The sequence below is a fragment of the Drosophila takahashii genome, chromosome 2L (assembly GCF_030179915.1).
Source record: "Drosophila takahashii strain IR98-3 E-12201 chromosome 2L, DtakHiC1v2, whole genome shotgun sequence".
NCBI classification, from domain to species: Eukaryota; Metazoa; Arthropoda; class Insecta; order Diptera; family Drosophilidae; genus Drosophila; species Drosophila takahashii.
Window position 1 is genome coordinate 2,851,304 of NC_091678.1, and position 19,714 is coordinate 2,871,017.

General features: G+C 38.6%; 4 protein-coding genes across 11 annotated transcripts in view; 3 read left to right on the forward strand and 1 right to left on the reverse strand.

Annotated features, from left to right (window-relative positions):
- The first annotated feature begins 430 nt into the window (after positions 1–430).
- Positions 431–15,582, forward strand: vas (ATP-dependent RNA helicase vasa). 3 transcript variants are annotated; one of them, XM_044395304.2, is made up of 11 exons: positions 431–582; positions 5,161–5,238; positions 5,312–5,396; positions 9,107–9,147; positions 9,204–9,414; positions 9,563–9,613; positions 13,546–13,817; positions 13,878–14,621; positions 14,693–14,906; positions 14,969–15,246; positions 15,308–15,582. In XM_044395304.2, the coding sequence occupies exons 4-11, from the start codon at positions 9,127–9,129 to the stop codon at positions 15,359–15,361; spliced, it is 1,845 nt and encodes a 614-aa protein (XP_044251239.1). In that variant the 5' UTR covers positions 431–582; positions 5,161–5,238; positions 5,312–5,396; positions 9,107–9,126; the 3' UTR covers positions 15,362–15,582. The 3 variants fall into 3 exon arrangements, with proteins under 3 accessions (XP_044251239.1, XP_070067807.1, XP_070067806.1); XM_070211705.1 differs by lacking the exon at positions 431–582 and adding an exon at positions 1,633–1,651; XM_070211706.1 differs by lacking the exon at positions 9,563–9,613.
- Positions 2,342–10,971, reverse strand: vig (vasa intronic gene). 2 transcript variants are annotated; one of them, XM_017148855.3, is made up of 5 exons: positions 10,808–10,971; positions 8,279–8,587; positions 7,295–8,051; positions 4,776–5,048; positions 2,342–4,372 (listed from the first exon to the last, which is right to left on the reverse strand). In XM_017148855.3, the coding sequence occupies exons 3-5, from the start codon at positions 7,977–7,979 to the stop codon at positions 3,810–3,812; spliced, it is 1,521 nt and encodes a 506-aa protein (XP_017004344.2). In that variant the 5' UTR covers positions 7,980–8,051; positions 8,279–8,587; positions 10,808–10,971; the 3' UTR covers positions 2,342–3,809. The 2 variants fall into 2 exon arrangements, with proteins under 2 accessions (XP_017004344.2, XP_070067808.1); XM_070211707.1 differs by having other exon boundaries at positions 7,295–8,587.
- On the forward strand, positions 9,789–13,394 carry solo (sisters on the loose). Its single transcript, XM_070212631.1, has 2 exons — positions 9,789–10,759; positions 11,371–13,394. Exons 1-2 carry the CDS (start codon positions 9,789–9,791, stop codon positions 12,833–12,835), a joined length of 2,436 nt encoding a protein of 811 aa, XP_070068732.1. The 3' UTR covers positions 12,836–13,394.
- A 1,192-nt stretch (positions 15,583–16,774) lies between the features above and the next one.
- Positions 16,775–19,714, forward strand: part of wwk (white walker) — a 31,078-nt gene continuing 28,138 nt past the window's right edge. For all 5 annotated transcript variants that reach the window (XM_017148863.3, XM_017148865.3, XM_044395086.2 and 2 more), the window contains exon 1: positions 16,775–17,126. In XM_017148863.3, coding sequence (XP_017004352.2) covers positions 16,874–17,126 — 253 coding nt within the window. In that variant the 5' untranslated portion in view covers positions 16,775–16,873. The remainder of the gene's footprint in view (positions 17,127–19,714) is intronic.

Below are 19,714 nucleotides of genomic sequence, written 5' to 3' on the forward strand. Positions count from 1 at the left end.
TATTTATTGTACCCTTTGAATTTAGCGAGTACACGTACCCCTTTTAGGGAGTACTCGCTACCACTACACTTAGCGAATTAAGTTAACATTTTTAAAGTCAAAACAATTCATACTAAAAATAAAAAGAATTGGGAATTAATATATGCTCGTTGTAAATTAACAAATATAAATTTAACATTTTAGTTAAAATTACTGTTTTTAGGAAGAGTTTTCATCAACTTTTTGGTAAAACTTAATTTTATCTTAACCTTCAAGCATTAATTTTAAAATTGTATTAAAATAAAAGAAAAGAAAATAGTTATATATGCATTTTAATTAAAGTTCTTGCCAAAATCAAAATCCAATTGGCAATTAGATGGTCAGAAAATCAACCGACAGGTTTGACAGATCGTATTTTCGGTATATTTTAATAAATTAAGAAGGGATTTTAACTCCTCGAGGTCACACTGCATTCGTTCCTTTTGCGCACTTGTCCTTCTTTCGAGTTCACTTTTTTGCGTCTGCGCCAAGTGCTACTTTTGGCTATCAAAGTTGTTAAATACAGAAGTGATTCCTAAGAAACAGGCTCTCGGAAAGAACAAGGTAAGTTTTTTGTTAAATTTAATGTTAAATATTCTTTAGGTGACTTGAAAAAGGTTTTGAATAAAAGAGGTAATTCGGAAGTTTTTAACAATTTTGATTTTTAGTCAATTTCTTGGCATTTTTAAGTGAAAAAATGCTGATTTGGTCTTTAAAGTAAAAGAAACTGCATTAAATTACTTAATTAAAGTCTTTAAACATTAAAACGTTTTTCAAGCTCCCTTTTAGCGCCATTCGTCAGGCACCGTTATGTTTTAGGGTTGTCGTGGCGCCAGCATTGAGCATGTTGCTAACGCGCAGTTAGCTTCGTCTCTCCTTTGCTCTCATTTCAAACGGGAAAATACGCGCAAATACGAAAGAAATCGAAGCCGGCGTGTGAAAGTTCATTCAAAGTGTTAAAACTAGAAATCATTTTGTGCAAAGCCATAATTAAACAGGTATTACATTAACCAGAAACTTAGTTGTGAAATGCAGAAAAGGTCATGGAAACTTTGTTAAAAAGTTTTAGTGCAAGCCATTGCCTTAAAATCAGTAAAAAGGAATTCCACGAATTTGCATTCGCATTAATTTTCATTCTTTTTCGGTTCTCGTTCGAGTTTTATCTTGTCTATAATGCGTTCTTCGCTTTAATTGTGTGTGAGTGTGGGCAGCGCCTTTACGAATTAGTTTTCTATTTTCTGGTTAAATTCCATTCTATTTTATCTCTTACTTTTGATCTCGTGGTTGCCAAATAAAAAACTGTTTTCAAGCTCCTTTTGGCTTCATTCGCTTGGCGTCCATTTTGGCTCTCTTTTATGCCAGTCACCGTTATGTTTTAGGGTTGTCGAAGCGTCAAAATATGTTGGGCGTGCAGTTATTTCTTGCTTGAAAGAGATTTTAAGATTTGTTGGCAACTCTGAATAGTGACTTTCTTCGTCTTCCTGTTTCGCTCATGAAACGGATCTCGACTGGCAAAAACGAAAGAAGTTAAGCTCCGCGTGTGTAAATTTCATTCAAAGTGTTTAAATTTTTTCCTCTTTTTTAAAAAGAAAAAACAACTATTTTAACAAGGTGTTCTATTAATAATTTAGTGGTAATTTAATAGTGGTATATTTCCTACTCTTAATTTTTCCTAGCTTTTGCTTTTCTTATGTTCTTCATATTTGGTTTCTCGTCATTACAAAATTCTAGAAAATTCGATTTGCATTGCCTCCTTTTCGGTTCACGTTTTTTTTCTTGTTCCTTGTGGCACGCATTCCTTTTTGATTGTGTGTGTTTAGCTTGGTTTACGCTTACGATCTCATCTTTTTTTGTTCTTTTCGTTCGTATTTACTTGCTCATTCTTGTTCTTTTTTTATCCCTTTTCTTGTTCACCTTCTTCGTTTTTCGCGCCAAAATGTAGTTTGCTTTTTATCATAATTTTCTCATTCTAAATTTAATTAATTAATTATTTAATATAAAATTATGAATGAAATGAAAATGATTAAATGAAAAGCAAGAAAGTATTTGTACGTGTTTGTGGTTAAAGAAATGTAATACTTTTTATTTTTACAATATTTTCGAACCCTTGAAAAGCACCGCTCTTTTTGTGTTCAAGTGCGACTCCTCAAATTACTCTCCTCCCACAAGTCTCATAAAAAGTCATTAATGCCAAGTGTTTTTTTTTGTTTCTTTATTTTTATCAAATAAATTTTCTTGTTTTTATGTTTAAACGAGTTGCTCAACATTTGGTTGTTGTTGAATGGTTTTGTTTCTTTGGGTCAAAATACAATACAATATTTCAAAAAATGTCGTATATTTTGTTCATCTACAGTTCTTCTCATTTCCTTAATTTGCTTTCTTATACTTTTGTTTTGTGTGTTTTGTTTTTGCCGTCATAAAATTGATTTTACCATGTATGTAGAATATATATCTCATATAATTTATACAGTTTCTAATTAATAGAAGCAAACGATTTTACAGGGATCTTCGTATTACGAGTGGTTTTTTTTTTCGTTACCATCTGACTTCAAATAGGTTTTTATTGAAAGCGGCCCTCCTCCGACTGTAAATCTACTTATTAAAGGTTTATAATTTGCTCCAATAGTTAATTCATATTTTTGTTTTTATTTCTTTAATAATGCTTAAATTAATATTGTTTTGTTTTTGTATTTCAGTGTGTGTGTGTGTTTAGTTTGGTTTTTTTTATAATTAAAAGTAGTATATATGATGCATAGTTTGCTTTATAATTATTAAATTTAAATGTTTAATTATAGAATTTGCATCCGAGAAACACAATTACAAAGGTTTTAACACTTACTATTCTTTCGGGATTTAGGTTTCTTTTTCCAACTACTGATTTTAATATTTGTCCATTTTGTTTTTATTTATTTTAAATAAAAGTTAACATAGTAAAAATAATAAAACGTACATATTTCGCTACGAAAATGTGATTCGTAATAGAACAAAAAATTATATGAGTAATGAAAATGCTTTTACTGTTTTCACGCGATGAAAACAAACTATTGTAATGTATTCAGTGTATTTTGCTTCTTTTTGTAATAGAAGAATTTGTCAGGCCGTGATGTTGTATATTATATATTTTATTTGTAGTTTATTTTATTCGCCTTGTTCACTGGTTAGCGACTGCATTTTGTTTTTTTTTGTATTATTAGATAGGATGATTTTTGATTAAGTGATTGGTAATAACATAAAAAAAACAACTTTACATCTGATTTTTGTTGATGTAATAAAACAATTTCTATGCCCGCCCATGCCGTTTCTTTTTTTTTTTATATAGAAAAATCTCGAAACAAATCTCGTCGACCGGGAACAGACATTACATAGATGTAAAATCCCTAATGAAGATGACTTAGCCTGACTCTGACTAGTTTACACGAGGTCACTTGCTTGATCGCGATTTTATCTGGGTAAAATCCTGATTAGTTGGCCACGCATAAACTAAAATTGCTTTTCGTGTGTGGTGTGTTTTCTCTTCATATATTTAAATATGTATTTATAATTTATTATCCATTTTTTTTCGCTTAGCTTGTTGGTTGGTATTTTTTGTTGCTTTTGGCTTATATGGCGGCTACAATTGTTACTTCTTCATTTAACTCCTCATCTCTTGGATTTACGTTTTTAAAAAGTTTGTTGTCTGTGATATATGTAATTTATAAGATTTCATTTTGGTAACTTGCTGCTGCTCTATCTCCTCCCTTCATCATAATTTTTCAGTCACCAAAACTGCAATTTGAGGAGCAACCTCCTCTTTAAGCCAGTGTGGGGAACTGACGCTCATCATTCACCTTGGGAGCGGTGTTCTGTTGTCGCTCGAAACGCTTATTTTGCCCTGGACCGCTGTTGTTCTGATTGTTGTTTTGGTTATTGCCACCGGGACCACGACGCTCGATGGGCGGCCTCTGGTTTTGGGCGGACGGAGCACCGCCGTCGTTATTATGATGCTGCTCCTGCCTGCCAGATTGCCCATCACGCTGACCATCCCGCTGACCACCGCGGTTTCCGCCACCTTCACGGTTGTCCCGGCCACCCTCACGGTTGTCTCGGCCCTCGCGATTGCCTCCTTCGCTGCGTGGTCCGCCACCGAATCCACCACCTGGTCGTGGTCCTCCACGGCCACCGCGTCCTCCAAAGCCACCGGGTCCGCCGCGACGACCGTCGTTGAAGTTGAACTGAATGTCCAGGACGCGCTGCTGCCTGCCCACGCGCTGTGGATACAGGGCAGGATCGTATTCGAGCTCCTCTTCGCTGTCGTTCTCCTTCTTTTTGTTGCTAGTCAAGACGACCATTTTCTTCCATTGAGTGGTGTCCTCACCTGCGGGGAAAATAAGTAATATAAGTTTTTGTAGTTTTTCCGAGATTATAAAGTGAGTTTTGTGGAAAAAAAGGTTGGAAATGATCGATATTTTCGATATTTTATCGATAACATCGATGTTTTCAAGGGACAATAGATTTCATATTGACAAATAGTAAATACAGCTGGGAAATATCGATGTTTTCGACTTATTCACAATATTGATTCGATTATATTCGATACATTGAATATCGAGAAATATAAAACTTTCGATATTTAAAGCTAAGAGCAGCTTGTAACTATTGTAACTTTGGCTAACCATGGAAATTAGTAAATAAAACTAGATTGGAATGGACTTTTAAATGAGATCAACGAAAATAATTAATTTTATAAAACAAATAATAGTTTCTCATAGGCTACACACCTTCGCCAGCCTTGCGGATGTTGAAGGTCGGCTTGATGCGTTGTCCCTGCTGTGCCTTCCACTCGTCCAGGGTCAGTTCTTTGGCCTCCTCCTCGGCGGCAATCTGCTGCTCGGTCTTTTCCTCAGTGCCAGATTCGTCGGCCTTGGCTCCACCACCCTCGGCATTGCTCACATTGGTCTCGCTTTCGTTCTTGTTCACATCATCGATAGCCTCCTTGACCGATCCCCAGTTGTGGGATCCAGCTCCATCCCGCTTGTCAATTGATTTAACACCTGTGGGGGATAAGGGAAGAATAATTACATAAATTAATAATGACAATGATAGGATAATAATATATGATAATGATATAATAATGTGTGATAATGATCTTATGCTTAATTACAGCAACGCCAACGATAAGGAAAACCTAAGCTATATCGAAACTAGTGAAGAAGCCTTTTCCAAACTTCGTCGAAACGAAAAGTAAGTTGAAATATATATTTATTGCATCTATATACACACAATCTATTATTGATTTTATTATGTTTTATTACAGCAGCGACGCCAAAAGGTAGGAAAAGCTGAGCTATATCGAAACTAGTGAAGAAGCTATCTTTTCATTTTACTTCTTGGTTATATCGGTGAGTTAATTTAACGCAAATATAGGATCTTAAGTAGTTATAATGCATGGCAAGTCAAGGTTTTTTACCATTTTTTTTTGGTTTTATAAATTTTGTTAAATTTTGTGGAGTTTTATCAATTTAGAACATAATTAATGGTTACTCCAATTTATTTTAAAGCCTATTTAGCATTTTTACCATATATACCTATAAGAACATGTACTTTTCATGAACCCCAATCCAAATGTCCACTTTTGTTTATCAATACGCCACTAATTGGGTCAATTGTAGTTGGGAATCACCTTGCCTATTGAAATCTAACCACGTTAGGCTCTTTCACTGCCCTCGCATGGCGACAGATAAGCCGACAGCACCCGTTTGCTGTAATCAGATTCAGTGGGGGTGGGGGAGAATTATTCCCCCATTTATGCTCTGCCAAAAGGCCTCCTACAAACACTTGCGTTAGACGGGAATGCGTCGAGCCATGTGAAGATGGGCAAACTATATTTAACACATTTTCTCTTTCGATTTGTGTGCGCTGCTGTAGTGCTTCTTCTTTTCTCTCTTTTTTCTTGCTGCCGTTGTGATTATAATTTTGGATATTCCAAAAATGAAACAGTCCGAGAGGAAAATGCGAGGAAGCGCTGATTTTATTTGGTAGAAGAAAGTGTGATGATGTAGCTGCTTGTTGAATTTGTCTGACCATTAGTATTGATTTGACTGATCCCCCACCACGTGAGCGAGAGATTTGATGTTTATGGGGGTTTTTAGGGCTGTAAATATTTTCTTGGCATTAAGAACTGCATCCCAATAGTTCTTAGAAACGTTTGTGATATCAAATAATTTTCGTAAGCGCCTAATATTTTTATTTTTAACAAAATTTAAGGAGTAGCCGAATTATTTAAAATTGGTTTGGTTTTCGGAAAATTGTCGAAAAAGAATCTTTTATTAATAACTTGAATATAGAAATTTTTTTTGCTTAATTTTCAAACAATTTTCTAGTAATTTGTATACTAATTTCAAGATTTCAGTGATCATTTAGGGAAAAAGTTTGAAATTGATTCGGCCAAATAGAAGTAATAAATATTCTGTAATACCAGTTGTGTAAAAGTAAGATCTAAACAAAATTAGCTTGAAGGCGCCTTTTGTTTCCCCAAAAACATAAACATAAACATGATAATTGACTACGTGTAAACTTAGATGGAATGTGTTTTTCCTGCCTTTTTGCAGCGCCGCCTGCTGAGTTCGCTTTTCTTGTTGTCATGGAGCGTTGTTTTTGTTCTATTTCTTAAATATTTTTGTGGGTGGGCGTCCTCGCGCCTATTTTGTGGTTATGTCTGCTGTTTGCCGCATGAGGAGGTTTAACTTTAGTTTAAGATCACTATCTAGAAATTTTATGTTATCATAGATCCATTAAAAGATTTAGGAAACTGACTTCGCGAAATAACTTGATGCGTAGTAAATGATTTTATGTACTGTCAAACTTTAATTTCAAATGTTTGGAACAGTTTTTACTGACTTAATAAATATTAACATGCGAACATGTTTTTTTGTAGATGCTCTAATATAAGCCTTTTTCACATTAGTTAGTAGATTTGAAAAGCAGTCTACATTTCTTATCTCAATTCGAAGTTGTTTTAGAAGCCGAAGAAGCCAAATTATATATAGTTTATTTTAAAATCGCCCTAAAGGACTTCAAAATGTGTCTGTCGCTTACATCTTTAAAGATTTAGGAAAAGTATAAATGCAATTTGGTTGTTTTTAAAAATACCTATCAAAATGTAGAAGAAATTTTTTAAATCGGACCATCTATTAAAAAGTTATGAGCAGAAATTGAAATTGAGCCCTCTAAAATTCCAACATTTGCTAGATGGAGCCAGAAGCTTTTTTTTGATTATAGGATATTTTTCCCTACTCACCGGTTCTATCGGATCCCGACTGGCGGTCGAATTCGCGCTTCCTGTTCTGGCCATCGTAGTTGCGGTTCTGTCGCTGCGGGCGATCTCCCCCAGCTCCACCTCCTTGGCCGCCTTGACGGTAAGGACGCGTCTGCTGGCCATCGGGTGCTCCTCCGTTTTCGCGGACATTCCGGCGATTGTTGCGCTGCTCGCGGGTTTCTGTGTTGTTGCCATTGCCATTCTGTTGACGGAAGTTGACGCTGCGCTGCTGCTGGCCGCCTTGTCCTTGACCCTGCTGTCCTTCACGGTTGCCAAATTCACGTGTTCGGTTGGCGCCACCGCCTGGTCGTGGAGCACCCTGCTGTTTGTTGTTGTTGTTGAACTGTTTATCTGAGGAAGGGGCAAACTTTTTGCCATCGGCGGCTGTTTTGTTTAGAGCATTATTGGGCTTGTTCTCCTTTTCGGCCTGATTTGGTTTCTTGGCATTGGGTCCACCAGTGATATTGGATCCTGCAGTCGCCTTGTTGTTCACCTTGGCGCTCGTTTTGGTGGCCGCTGCACCAGCTGATGGCTGCTGCTTCTTCTTGCCTGCTGCTGCTGCTGCGGCAGCGGCGGCCGTCGTCGGCGCCACAAGATTATCTAATGGATCGCTGACATCGTCGTCCATGAACAAGAGTTCATAACGATTTTTACCGGCGCTGTCCATGATTTTTGTGGCTGGGTGTGTGCTTTTTTTCTTCTATTTTCCTAGCTGCTCTTGTTTTTCCTTGCTTTTTCCCTGTAAAACACACAGAATTTTTACACAAAGTTTTTATGGGGGGGAATTGATTGATTTTCCGCTCCTCACACCCTTTTGAGATTTCAGTGCGATTTTCTCGAGGTTTTTTATTCTTGAGTCACAAACTTGGTTTAATTTTTCGCTTTTCTTGTTATTTACGCTGAAAGCCCTTGGTGTGCGGTGAATTTTCGGAATTTATTTAAGCCTTTTGGGGGGATTTTTCTTACTTTTCTGCTGGCTGTTTGGTGGCTGCTGCTCTCTAACCTTAATTTTCAGCGTTTCTTCTTCGCCTCGCTGCTAGTATTACCTACACACACTGGCGCACGCGATTCCTCACGCACATGGGCCAAAGCACGCACACAGAGGCGCCCACATGTGTTCTTGGTATACATAGAAAAACAGAAACTCACGTTTTTCCACGCGTTTCGCTGCGAATGGTCGGTCTTCGCTCTGAATGGCAGCTGTGTTTAGCGAGCACTTGGTGTTGGCGGGTTGTGGGTTTTATTTTGAAAAAGTCATGACATTGGTAGGAAAATCTGTAAAGATATAGGGGTTGCCATAATATAATGTATGGGAAAGTAATAATATAATGTTTGGGAAAATGGGGAAAGAACTTTTGTGTGTCGTAGACCCCGGAATGAGCTGTGTTTTTAGAACATTTGCAATTGTTACTGATTTGGCGCCAGTTTAAATTTTTTTTGTAAGCATAAATTAATTTTAAAATGTTAATTTATTAACAAAAAGAAGCGTTGTTACCAACGTATACATTTTAATTTCTTAAAAAATACATTTAATCAGTTTTTAAAAATATAAAAAAGGGCATTTAAAGTGTACACTTTTTATAGTATTTACTAGCACACTTGGAAACTTCTTTGAAGGCGGTTAAAATTTGATTAGGGTGAAATTCGTCTTCATTCTTTACTATAGTTAGTAGTTTGGGAACTGCATTAATTCTTGAAATTATTAAGATAGTTTTATACATTAAAATAAATACGTTAAGATACCTATACAGAATTCTTTTAGACAATTACTAATTTGTATTCTCTTTATTTCAGCCCAATAAAAGCCCAACAACATGTCTGACTGGGGAGATGAGGTTTGTGCACTTAATCAACAAAGTTATAGGCTCCTAAATGAATATATATTTTATAGCCCGTTGCTGCTCCTACGAGCGCTCCGAAGGAAGTATCCGGTTGGAGCGATGAAGAGGATAATAGCAAAGGTGCTGGTGGCGACCAAGGAGGCGGAAATCGCAGGGGAGGAGATAGAGATCGAAATGGCGATGGAGGTGGTTACCGCGGAGGTCGTCGCGAAGGAGGCGACGGAGGAGGTTACCGAGGTCGTCGCGACAACAATGAAGACGGTAAGTAGTAGTTTTTAATAAGTGGCAATCTAACCCTTTTAATAAGTGGCAATCTAACCATTATACATTTTTATGTATGTTTAGTTTGTTTTTAAATATTTGTTTGTACCTTGTTTTGTCATACTTTTTGTTTTTGTTTTTTGTAAAGGAGGCGACGGTGGTGAAGGTTTCCGAGGTCGTCGCGATAAAAATGAGGAAGGTAAGTAATATTTTGTTAGTTAATTGCCAATGTTTAGATTAAAATAATTTATTTATAAGAAAAGGTCGTCAAAATAAGTAATTTTAGTCTCTGTTTTGAGTCTGTGCATTTTGTCATATACTTTGTGTTTTCGTTTCGTGTCTCTTTACTCCACCAATTGCCCAATTTTGTGGGTATGTCAACTTTAGCTGTGATTCTTCCGCCGATCCCAAACAGTTTGGATCAGGAAGTGGTGGCCGAATTCATCGCTAAGCTGGATGTAAACGCATACGCAACCAACTTGTCAAGGATTCGGGAATTACGTGACTATTTGTTCAAGGCTTTTAGGGCTTTGGTGGACAAGAAGCGGATATCTCTGGAGAGACTTGATCAGGAAAACCGTGCCAAAAAAAAAAATGACATACGCGAGACAGTGGCCATGACGGAAACTTTCATAGGGGACATAAACCGATTGTTGGTTGTAACTGAAAGGGAGCAGCGAAGGATTCAACACTTGGATGTCGATTGGAGAGCAAACGTAGGGCGATTGGAGCGAAATGCACCACCATTTGTAGTGCCGCCACCTTTGAGGATCAGGAATACTAAAGAGATCAGGCAAAGAAGCACTGATGGTCTATCAGGGAAATACCTGCAACAGTTTGAGGACCTGTTTCAAGAAGGTGCTGTACAGCGCGATTTGAATGCATCGGGTGACGAGGAGCCACCAGCAGACCAAGTAGATCCTCGACCCACCTATGGCTCGACCAGATATCAGCAAATCTTAAGTGAGGACTACATAGCTGGCCATGAAATGAGACCGATTCGTTCGCTCAGTCCAAACGAGTTGCTTCATAATCTCTCCTGGCCACATGCAACAAACCTGAATTGGCCAATAGTCCCGGATCCTAAAAACCCTATCCGCTCTGTTGTTAGAATACCAGTAGCAGCAGTAGTTACTGAAGCTCCTAATCCACAAACTGGATCAGGCGTAAGCACCATCGCCGTGCTGCAGGCCAGCAGCTCAGTAAATTTGGCGCGACATCATCTGTCCCAGAATCAGAACACGCCAGCTGGAAGTAGTAATGTCAACATTTCCCAAACTGGTGCCTCCGACAGGGGAACCGCTATGCGGATTACCACCCCAAACGAACAAAACAGCGATCCAGGGTATTTACATTCTTTCCTTCTCTTAGTAACTTTCTTACTATTACTTACATTCTAACTCGCTGAAGTTCCTTTTCCCAATTAGCGGTAATTTATCGAGAGGGCACTATTCCTAAACATTTAAAAATTAGGAAAACGAAACAAAATTTAGTCATTCGCCGAAATTTTTAACACATTCCAAACATGATTTGTGACAGCTTGATTTTTCAAGATTGCTTTGTATGTACATACAGCTATCTCCTTACTGTAGAGTTTGAAAATGATCGATATTTTTGATATTTTCACAATATCACTTCGATTATATTCATAATATCAATAGAAAACAAATTAAATATCGAAAAACATCAAATCGAAATCGATATTCTTTCAATCTCTACGTTACTGCTCCTTTTCCTCCTCCTTATTCTTTGCTTATTATCGATATTTTCGATGTTTTCACAATATCAATTCGATAATATCGATGTTATCAAGGGTAACCAAATTAATTATCGCAAAATAGTAAATTGCCGATATTCTTTCTAGCTCTCCTTACTGCTTCTTCTCCCCCTCTTTATTCCTTGCTTCCCTTTCAAATGGTACATACATAAACTAAGTAATGTCCGCCCCTTCCACAGCTTGTCTTTTATACCCCATCTGATGTACGATGAGATGACCACTCCATTGTCGGTGCCAGAAGGAGCAGCATCGACTCCGATAGGTCCATCGCTGCCGGGAGACCATTCAATAAAGTTTGAACTGGGTAGCGAAACAGCTGAAACGGCCCTAGTGGGACAGGCTGGGCAATCGATTGTGCGTTCTCGGTTTGGAGGCACCCCGTCATCGACTCCTTTCCTATCGTTCCGACCCCGATTGCCGGTCATTGATGAGGAGCATCATCGTCCCTCCACCCTGCAGATGTCATTGCCACCGCCGCCAGAAAAGGAGGAGTCGGCCATCGCAGTTATTGTGGAAGAATCTTTGACCACCGTAGAGGATGCTATGCAAGTTGCTGTGCCAATGACACCTCCTTTGAGTCCGTCACGTGATTGGCGTTCTATTTTCCGACCACGACATGAGTTGGTTAACTACGTCGTAGGGCCAGCTCCTAGACCAGCAGCACCTAGAGTCCGACGACCCCGACGTAATCGTCCTGCACGTGATCCTCGTACTGCTGCGGTTCCCACTCCGCCAACAACACCGGGAAGACGACTTGTCCGGAGCGGGGAAGAAATGCAAGACAGTCAACATGTTGCAATCAATTTTGTGTCTAGTTTTATGCAACGACAGATGGATGTAGCCATTGCCACCCATCAGGTGCAGCATTCAAATGGAGAAATTATACCCGAAGCGGTACTACCAACAAATGGGGATATTATTCCTACAAATGGCGATATGATACCCAAAGTGGTACTACCAAAAATTGAGGTAACTATACCCGAAGTGGTACTTCCACGAAATGAGGAAAATATACCAGAAATTGTGGTGCACATGGCCGTTGACGAGGATCCTCTAGAGCTCTCGAACCCTTTAGCTAATGTGAGCGATAATGCTCATGTGACTGATGTCCAATTGCTGCCCAGGGTGGACATACATTCTCTGAATATTGCTAGCATGGATCGAGATCGCATGCTAGATCTGGCCGTAAACATAGGAAGCTCTGGAGGCTCTGGAAATTCTACAGTGATTCCAAAATCGCGCAGTGAAGCAAGGCAAAACGCGCTACGTAAGGTGCACATGGAAGATGTGGCTTACATTGCACGACACGCTAATATGCTGCGCCTAATGGTGGATCATAATATTGACCTCACCAAACAGGGAAGGGCCACTGTGCTGCGTCGCGAAGGCTCGAGGACTTTTTATGCCATGCCCGCTGTTAACTGTTACAACCCGAAAGTTATTCTGGATATGGATATGGAAAAGATTCGCCTTGTTCACGGCCTTTTGTTGGCCATTATCAGACAGCCTCGGGTGGATATGCAGAAGGAATCGTTTATCAAGAATTCAAGGGATAGGGCGATTGTATTTCGCATTTTACTCGAACTAAAGTCGGCGAATATTATATATCTAAGTTCCGACGGAAGATTCTTTTCTCTGCGTTAAAACATTAAAATGTATATTTTCATTGATGGATAAGATTTAAAAATGAAAATATAAGGTTTATTTAAAAGTTTTCAAGATAAAACAAGAAAAAAACAATTAAAAGTATGAAACTTACAAGCTAATATGTCTTAACTTTATATTAATGGATTTAACTTTAAGAAACTATTGAACTAAGGGAAATTGATTTTCCCACTGTACTTTGACTCGCAATTTTAATTTTCATTTGGTCTGATAAAGATCCCAAAATATTGATGAAATATTACCTATTTTATAATGAGAAAAAATATATTAATGGATTCAACTTTAGGGAACTATTGAACTAAGGGAATTAGATTTTCCCACTCTACTATGATTTGCAATTATATTTTCAATTTTCATTTCATCTGATAAAAATCCCAAAATATTACCTATTTTAGTTAAATACTTTAACAAATGTAAAATATTGACTTGAATTGATTTTTAAAATTTTGATTTCACATATAAAGAATTATAAATCTTATTTTATTTTATAATAATGTTAATTTAAATGTTATGTTTTAAGTAAATATTGAATAAAGTTCCCGAATTCGTATTAAATGTATAGCGAATACCATATTATATGTTATCTGTTTATCGTATTAAAATTAAATGGAAATTATTAATTTTGTAATAAGTTGAATTGTATATTTAAAGCAATCTAATTGTTTTTAACCTATTCATTAAATACCTAGGCGAGGAACGTCGTGGAGGACGCGGTGGCTTCAATCGGGAGCGAGGAGAGCGTGGAGAACGTGGAGAACGCGGCGAGAAAGGAGAAGGTGGTTTCGAGAGGCGTCGCCGCAACGAAGATGATGTTAACAACAACAACGAGGGCGGCGAAAATAGCGAGAAGCCGCGCGAATTTTATATTCCGCCAGAGCCGTCTAACGATGCCACCGAGATCTTCAGTACCGGTATCACTTCGGGCATTAACTTCTCAAAATATGACAACATTCCCGTTAAGGTAACAATACCAATTCAAATCCCGAGATTGTAATACTGACGAAAGATTTTAATTTTTTAGGTGAGCGGCGAGGATGTGCCAAAGGCCATAAAGAACTTCGAGGACGCCAAGTTGCGTAGCATTGTCGGCGATAACGTGACCAAATCGGGCTACAAGGTTCCGACCCCGATCCAAAAGGTTTCCATACCTGTGATTGCAGCTGGTCGTGATTTGATGGCTTGTGCCCAGACTGGTTCGGGAAAAACGGCTGCTTTTCTGTTGCCGATCCTCAGCAAGCTGCTGGATGAGCCCCATGACTTGGAGATTGGCAAGCCGCAGGCCGTGATTGTCTCGCCAACCAGAGAGCTGGCCATTCAGATTTTCAGCGAAGCGAGGAAGTTTGGCTTCGATTCGTACCTAAAGATCAGCATTGTTTACGGCGGCACCTCGTTCAAGCATCAGAACGAGTGCATTACCAAGGGATGCCATGTCCTGATCGCCACTCCGGGACGACTGATGGACTTTGTGGAGCGTACATTTATCACCTTCGATGACACACGCTTCGTTGTGCTGGACGAGGCCGATCGCATGCTTGACATGGGTTTCTCGGAGACCATGCGTAAATTCATGACCCACCCGACTATGCGTAACGAGCACCAAACTTTGATGTTCTCGGCTACTTTCCCCGAAGAAATCCAGCGCCTGGCGGGAGAGTTCTTAAAAAACTATGTCTTTGTTACCATTGGCGTAGTTGGAGGCGCCTGTTCTGATGTGCAGCAGACCATTCACGAGGTCAATAAGTTTGCCAAGCGAGCCAAGCTAATGGTAAGTTTTAAGGTTTATTATTTACAAACAGGATTCTCTTTAAATTATCATTTATTTATTTATTCTTTAAGGAAATCCTTCGCGAGGAAGCAGATGGTACCATAGTCTTTGTGGAAACAAAGCGCGGTGCTGATTTCTTGGCCTCGTTCCTGTCGGAAACTGAATTTCCTACTACTTCCATTCACGGCGATCGTCTCCAGAGTCAACGCGAGCAGGCCTTGCGTGACTTTAAGAACGGCACAATGAAGGTTATCATAGCTACTTCGGTGGCGGCACGTGGACTTGGTAAGTAATGCCGCTTACTATTTATATTTCAAAATCTTAAACATTTCTTTTGCCTTGTTTAGATATCAAGAACATCAAGCATGTGATCAACTTTGACATGCCAAACAACATTGATGATTATGTGCATCGCATTGGACGCACTGGCCGTGTGGGCAACAACGGTCGTGCTACCTCATTCTTTGATCCTGACCAGGATCGTGCTCTCGCCGGCGACTTGATTAAGATCCTTGAAGGAGCTAATCAGACTGTGCCCGAGTTCCTCAGCGACATGGGCGGCGGAGGCGGTGGTGGCGGAGGTTACTCCAACAAGAAGTTTGGAGGCGTGGATGTTCGCGGCGGCGTAAGTATAACTTATTTTTGTTACTGGATCCTGATTACTGATTATGATTTTTTACACACAGGGAAATGCCATCTCCGCTGCAACCACCGCCGAGGCTGACGAAGAGTGGGATTAAAGACTCAACTGGAGTCATAGATTTAAATGTTTGAACCTAACGAATTAAGATTGACTGAGTTCTCGCCTCGTTAAAGTTCGAATTCTACAGGCGATATATAATACTATATAGTTAGCCTTCCATAACTAAAAGAATTTACTTATTTTTAATTTTCTTATTCGCGAATGACGTAACATTTAAATAAGAATAAATTTTCATTTGAAGAAACTTTGTCGATAATATTTGTTTTAATTTCATTTGTTCAGAAAATTAGAAATTGTTTGGGTTATTTTTCATAATTAATCTTTTTTGATAATTGAAAGGTCTTGATTTGAAAAAGTTAATGGAAACTTAATATGTCCCTTGAACACTCGTAATACCGGGCGTATAATCATGTGTTTGTTTTTATGTACTCCTCCTTCGTGTTTCATTGTTTGTTGTTTGCCTTGCTGTCTGCTTTTGGCTCTCTCGCTCTCGGCTAAAGCCGGCTTTTTGAACGTTTGTTTGCCTCGCCCTGCCTGTAACAGTCCTCCCCCGAAAACGCAAACCACCGACCAACAAATGTTGCCCTTTTGCGTTTGCTGTCTTTGCAGAACAAAATCAATAACTGAGAAACCCACCACACTGTGCTGCTCTTCGAGTTGGATTTTTCACTCCCGCAGCCAAGTGAAAGACATTTCAGTCTGTGACGGCATTTTCCAGCGAGCAAACACTTTATTTTCGACGCGTTCGTCCCCGCATGACATATTTCCAAATAGAAGGGAAAAAGTAATGTTCTTTAAATGTTTTTAAAAATAAAGCAAAAATCGTTGGCTAAGAAAAGCTTAGTGTCTCGCGTGGAAATAATAAATTTATTTGACCAGTGTTAATTTTAAGCAGTGTGTTCTTGTTGTCTCTAAACTGTTTAACCTTAATGCAAGAAACGATTATGAAATAAGAAAAGCATTTGGATTTTTCCTCTTTTTTTAACAAAAGGTTATTCGGTTCATTTCTAGTGGGGCGTCTTGTCTGGGAAAACCTCGTTGTTGGCAGTTCTGCGTTTTGAAAGCGCATTTAGGATCGCTCTTTGGGGTTGTGCGTAATGTCTGAACCCACCCTTTCTTAGTCGGTCATGCACCAACACAGGCCAACCCACTTTTACTACTGGAAACAGCAACAATAACGTCTTTCTAGCCGGCAACGTCTTGGTATTTTCCTTTTTTACAGTTTTTTTCTTGCGAATGGCGTGCTATGTTTTCCCCCCCTAAGTTTTTCTCCCCGAAACACGCACCACATTTGAGCATTTTCCTTCGATTAAGTAATTCGTAATTGTAATCAAACTACCCGTTTCCTTTTGCGTTGCCTACTTTTTCGGGTCAAGTGATTAATAATCCTTAATTAAATCCAGTTTATGAGTAAACATGCTAAAAGTGAGATCGTGTGCCAATTTGTGAACGAAAACATTGAAGGCGTCGTAGCGAAATCGTATAAAATATCAATCAGCTAAAACTAATAAAATATAAAATAAATCAAAGGCGAATTTTGGCACACAGCATGAGCCAAAGTTTTAAAAGTTTAATGCACGGCGGAGATGGCGATGGAGTTTCGTACTCGGAGGAGCGTCAGTCGTCGGAGGATGTGCCGGACTCCACAGCGACAACAACGGCGACTACAACAGGAGGAGCAGGAGGAGGAGGTCCTAGGGATGGCGGCGAGGATGATTTCACCGATGACAACAATTTTGAATCAAATTTGCGACGTCGCAAAGGAAAAATAATATCCTGTGCCAAGGAGACCATCGAAAATGGTGAGTGCCAAAAAAAGAACGGAGCAACAACAAAACCATCCCACCTTCCGGTTCGATATTTGTATATAGTCCTGTGTGTATATGCCCCTTATCTATTTCGTAGACGATTGGCTAGCCAAACCAGATGAATATTTGAGTGTTATTTGAGTTCCCCACAGTTTGGGGACGTGTGAAAAACAAACTTTTAACCTGCTCATTTGTCATAGGTAAACAACAGGAAATTGCAGGTTGAGAATAGAGAAAAGAAGAGGCAAAACTCTGGTAATTGTTTAAGTTTTTCCAGGACTCCAAGTTTTATTAAACTTGGTTTATTCTTGTCTTTGAATAATACAATTTAATTTTAAAATATTTTTTTTATTAAAAACTATACAAGAGATTTTACTTTCATTTTGGTTTAATGAATAAGAATGAATAATAATTTTTTTACTACCGCTGTTCTTTGAAAATAACCAAAAACGAAAATAATAATATCCTGTCATACAATATCATATCATATAATATCAATCATATCAATCATACTATCATATCAAATATTATCATATCATATTATGCAATTTGTTTTAAGTGCAAATCAATTTAAAATTTAAAATTCCCGTGCGTTTTTGTTTTCCCTTCTGAATGACAACTAAGTTCTTAAATGGGCTGCGTTTTCGCACGACCCAAGCAACTATCCAATTACGTTGAAATTACTTTCAGATTGCCGCACTTCCTGTCGGCAATAGACAAATAAAAGAAACTTTTCCATGCATTTCACTGTATGCTGACGGGGGGTACAGTAGACTCATTGCCATTGTCCCACTTGAGTCCTTTGTGCGGCGGAGCTATTGAAAAGCGTCGCCGTCTGAAGGAAAAGGCGCTATTTGAATTATTTATGCGCAAGATGACAAAGGAAATGCACTTCAAGCTTTGCATGTTTCCTATCCCCGGGTATTCCCCATTGGATTACTCTTTAATTGATTGGGCGCCTTGCTGGCTAAGGCTAATTTTGCACTTGCCTATCCCCATATCTATCGATTGTCTTCTCTTCGGTTATATGGCTGTCTACACATTAGTAGAGCTGAGTGTGCAAACGGATTAACTAGTTCAAGTGTTTGCCTGTATTGTATTGTTCCACATATGAAGAGTCCTGAGTTAGCTTGGCCTTATGTTTACTTGCGGCGACTTCCTTGAGGGTAGTTAATTAAATTCATTAGCTTTTATGGGTCAAGGTTGCCTAGCGTGTGGGTAGATATGTTTGTGGTGTCTATATGCTATTGATGGCCAAAAGACATTTGTTATAACGAACATGATGGAATGGTCTTACATTAAGGATTGATTTTAAGGGGTTGGTTTTTTGACTGTCGTGACTTGTGGGACCCATTTTTGATGTTTTTATTTGGAGAGATTTTTTGTTATATAATAGTAACATTTTTTGGGCCAATTTCGATTTCGGTTTGATCATCCCGTTTAAAGTTCCGCCTTTTTACAGTTATATGTACACAGATTAAGCTTAAAATTTGTGCACAGAAAATTATTCGATATGAAATAGAATCAGTTATACCTTATTTCATATCAAGTAAAACTTGATATGATTTATGCCCAATTTATGTTTCAAACACATCAATTTGAAATTATGTCATATCAATTTGATATTTTATCATATCATAGTCAAGTTTAGTATTTTTTCAACAAGTGATGTAAAGTAGGATAAACGTAATCTTTATTCATATTAAAATAATTTGAATAACTTTATCTTTACAAAATATAAAATTGATCAGCAAATATCAATATGATCGTATGCCTTTTTTTGTGTGGTTGTTGAATAACTTTTTATTATTTTCAAAAATTCTAAAGCACTTAAATGCCTAATAATCCCTGATATGTACTTCTTTAAACTTGTGTAATCATTAATCCTGAAAAAGATTCCTCGCAATTTGCTGCCCCAACAAGTACAACTTCCGTTTGAATTTCTAATAGAATTTCATGGTCTTTCCCACTTCGTTAGCTGTGAAAATAGTACAACAAATTTATCAGCATGGTGTGGCGTTTTTCGCGTAAGCTATAGCTTATGTGGAGACCATCGTATCCCTACTTTCCCATTCCACTACCTATTCGGCTCCTGACCTCCATTGGCTCCTCATCAGCCACCCACTTTGGGGTTCGGATCGAGGGTGTTTCAGGAAGTGCGCGGATTTACGTGTTGCCAAAATGTCAGACATGACTTTTAAACTTTACTGGCAATCTGGGACGAGCGAGTGACGTGGCCAACTTACTCACGCTTCACCCACAACGACCACCTATCGCCTCTCGCCAATTTTCCATTAGCAGTCAACCCATTTTCACTAGAAAACTGCATTGCGTGCAGCGTTAGGAATTAGCAGAAAATTTGGCGAAAAGCGTTGGGGAAAAGCTCATCGATTTTTTTCGGGTTTCGCTGTCGAGTTCGCTGTGTGCATAACGTCCTGCTAATGGAATTGAATCATACTCCACTCATATCTATCACTTGGCCTTTGTGTGTGCCTGGCCCCATTTTGAGCCTTCTCCTCCTTCGATTGTCTAACTGTCTGTGTTTGCCTTTGTTGAAGATTGTTTTGTTGTCATTTTTATTT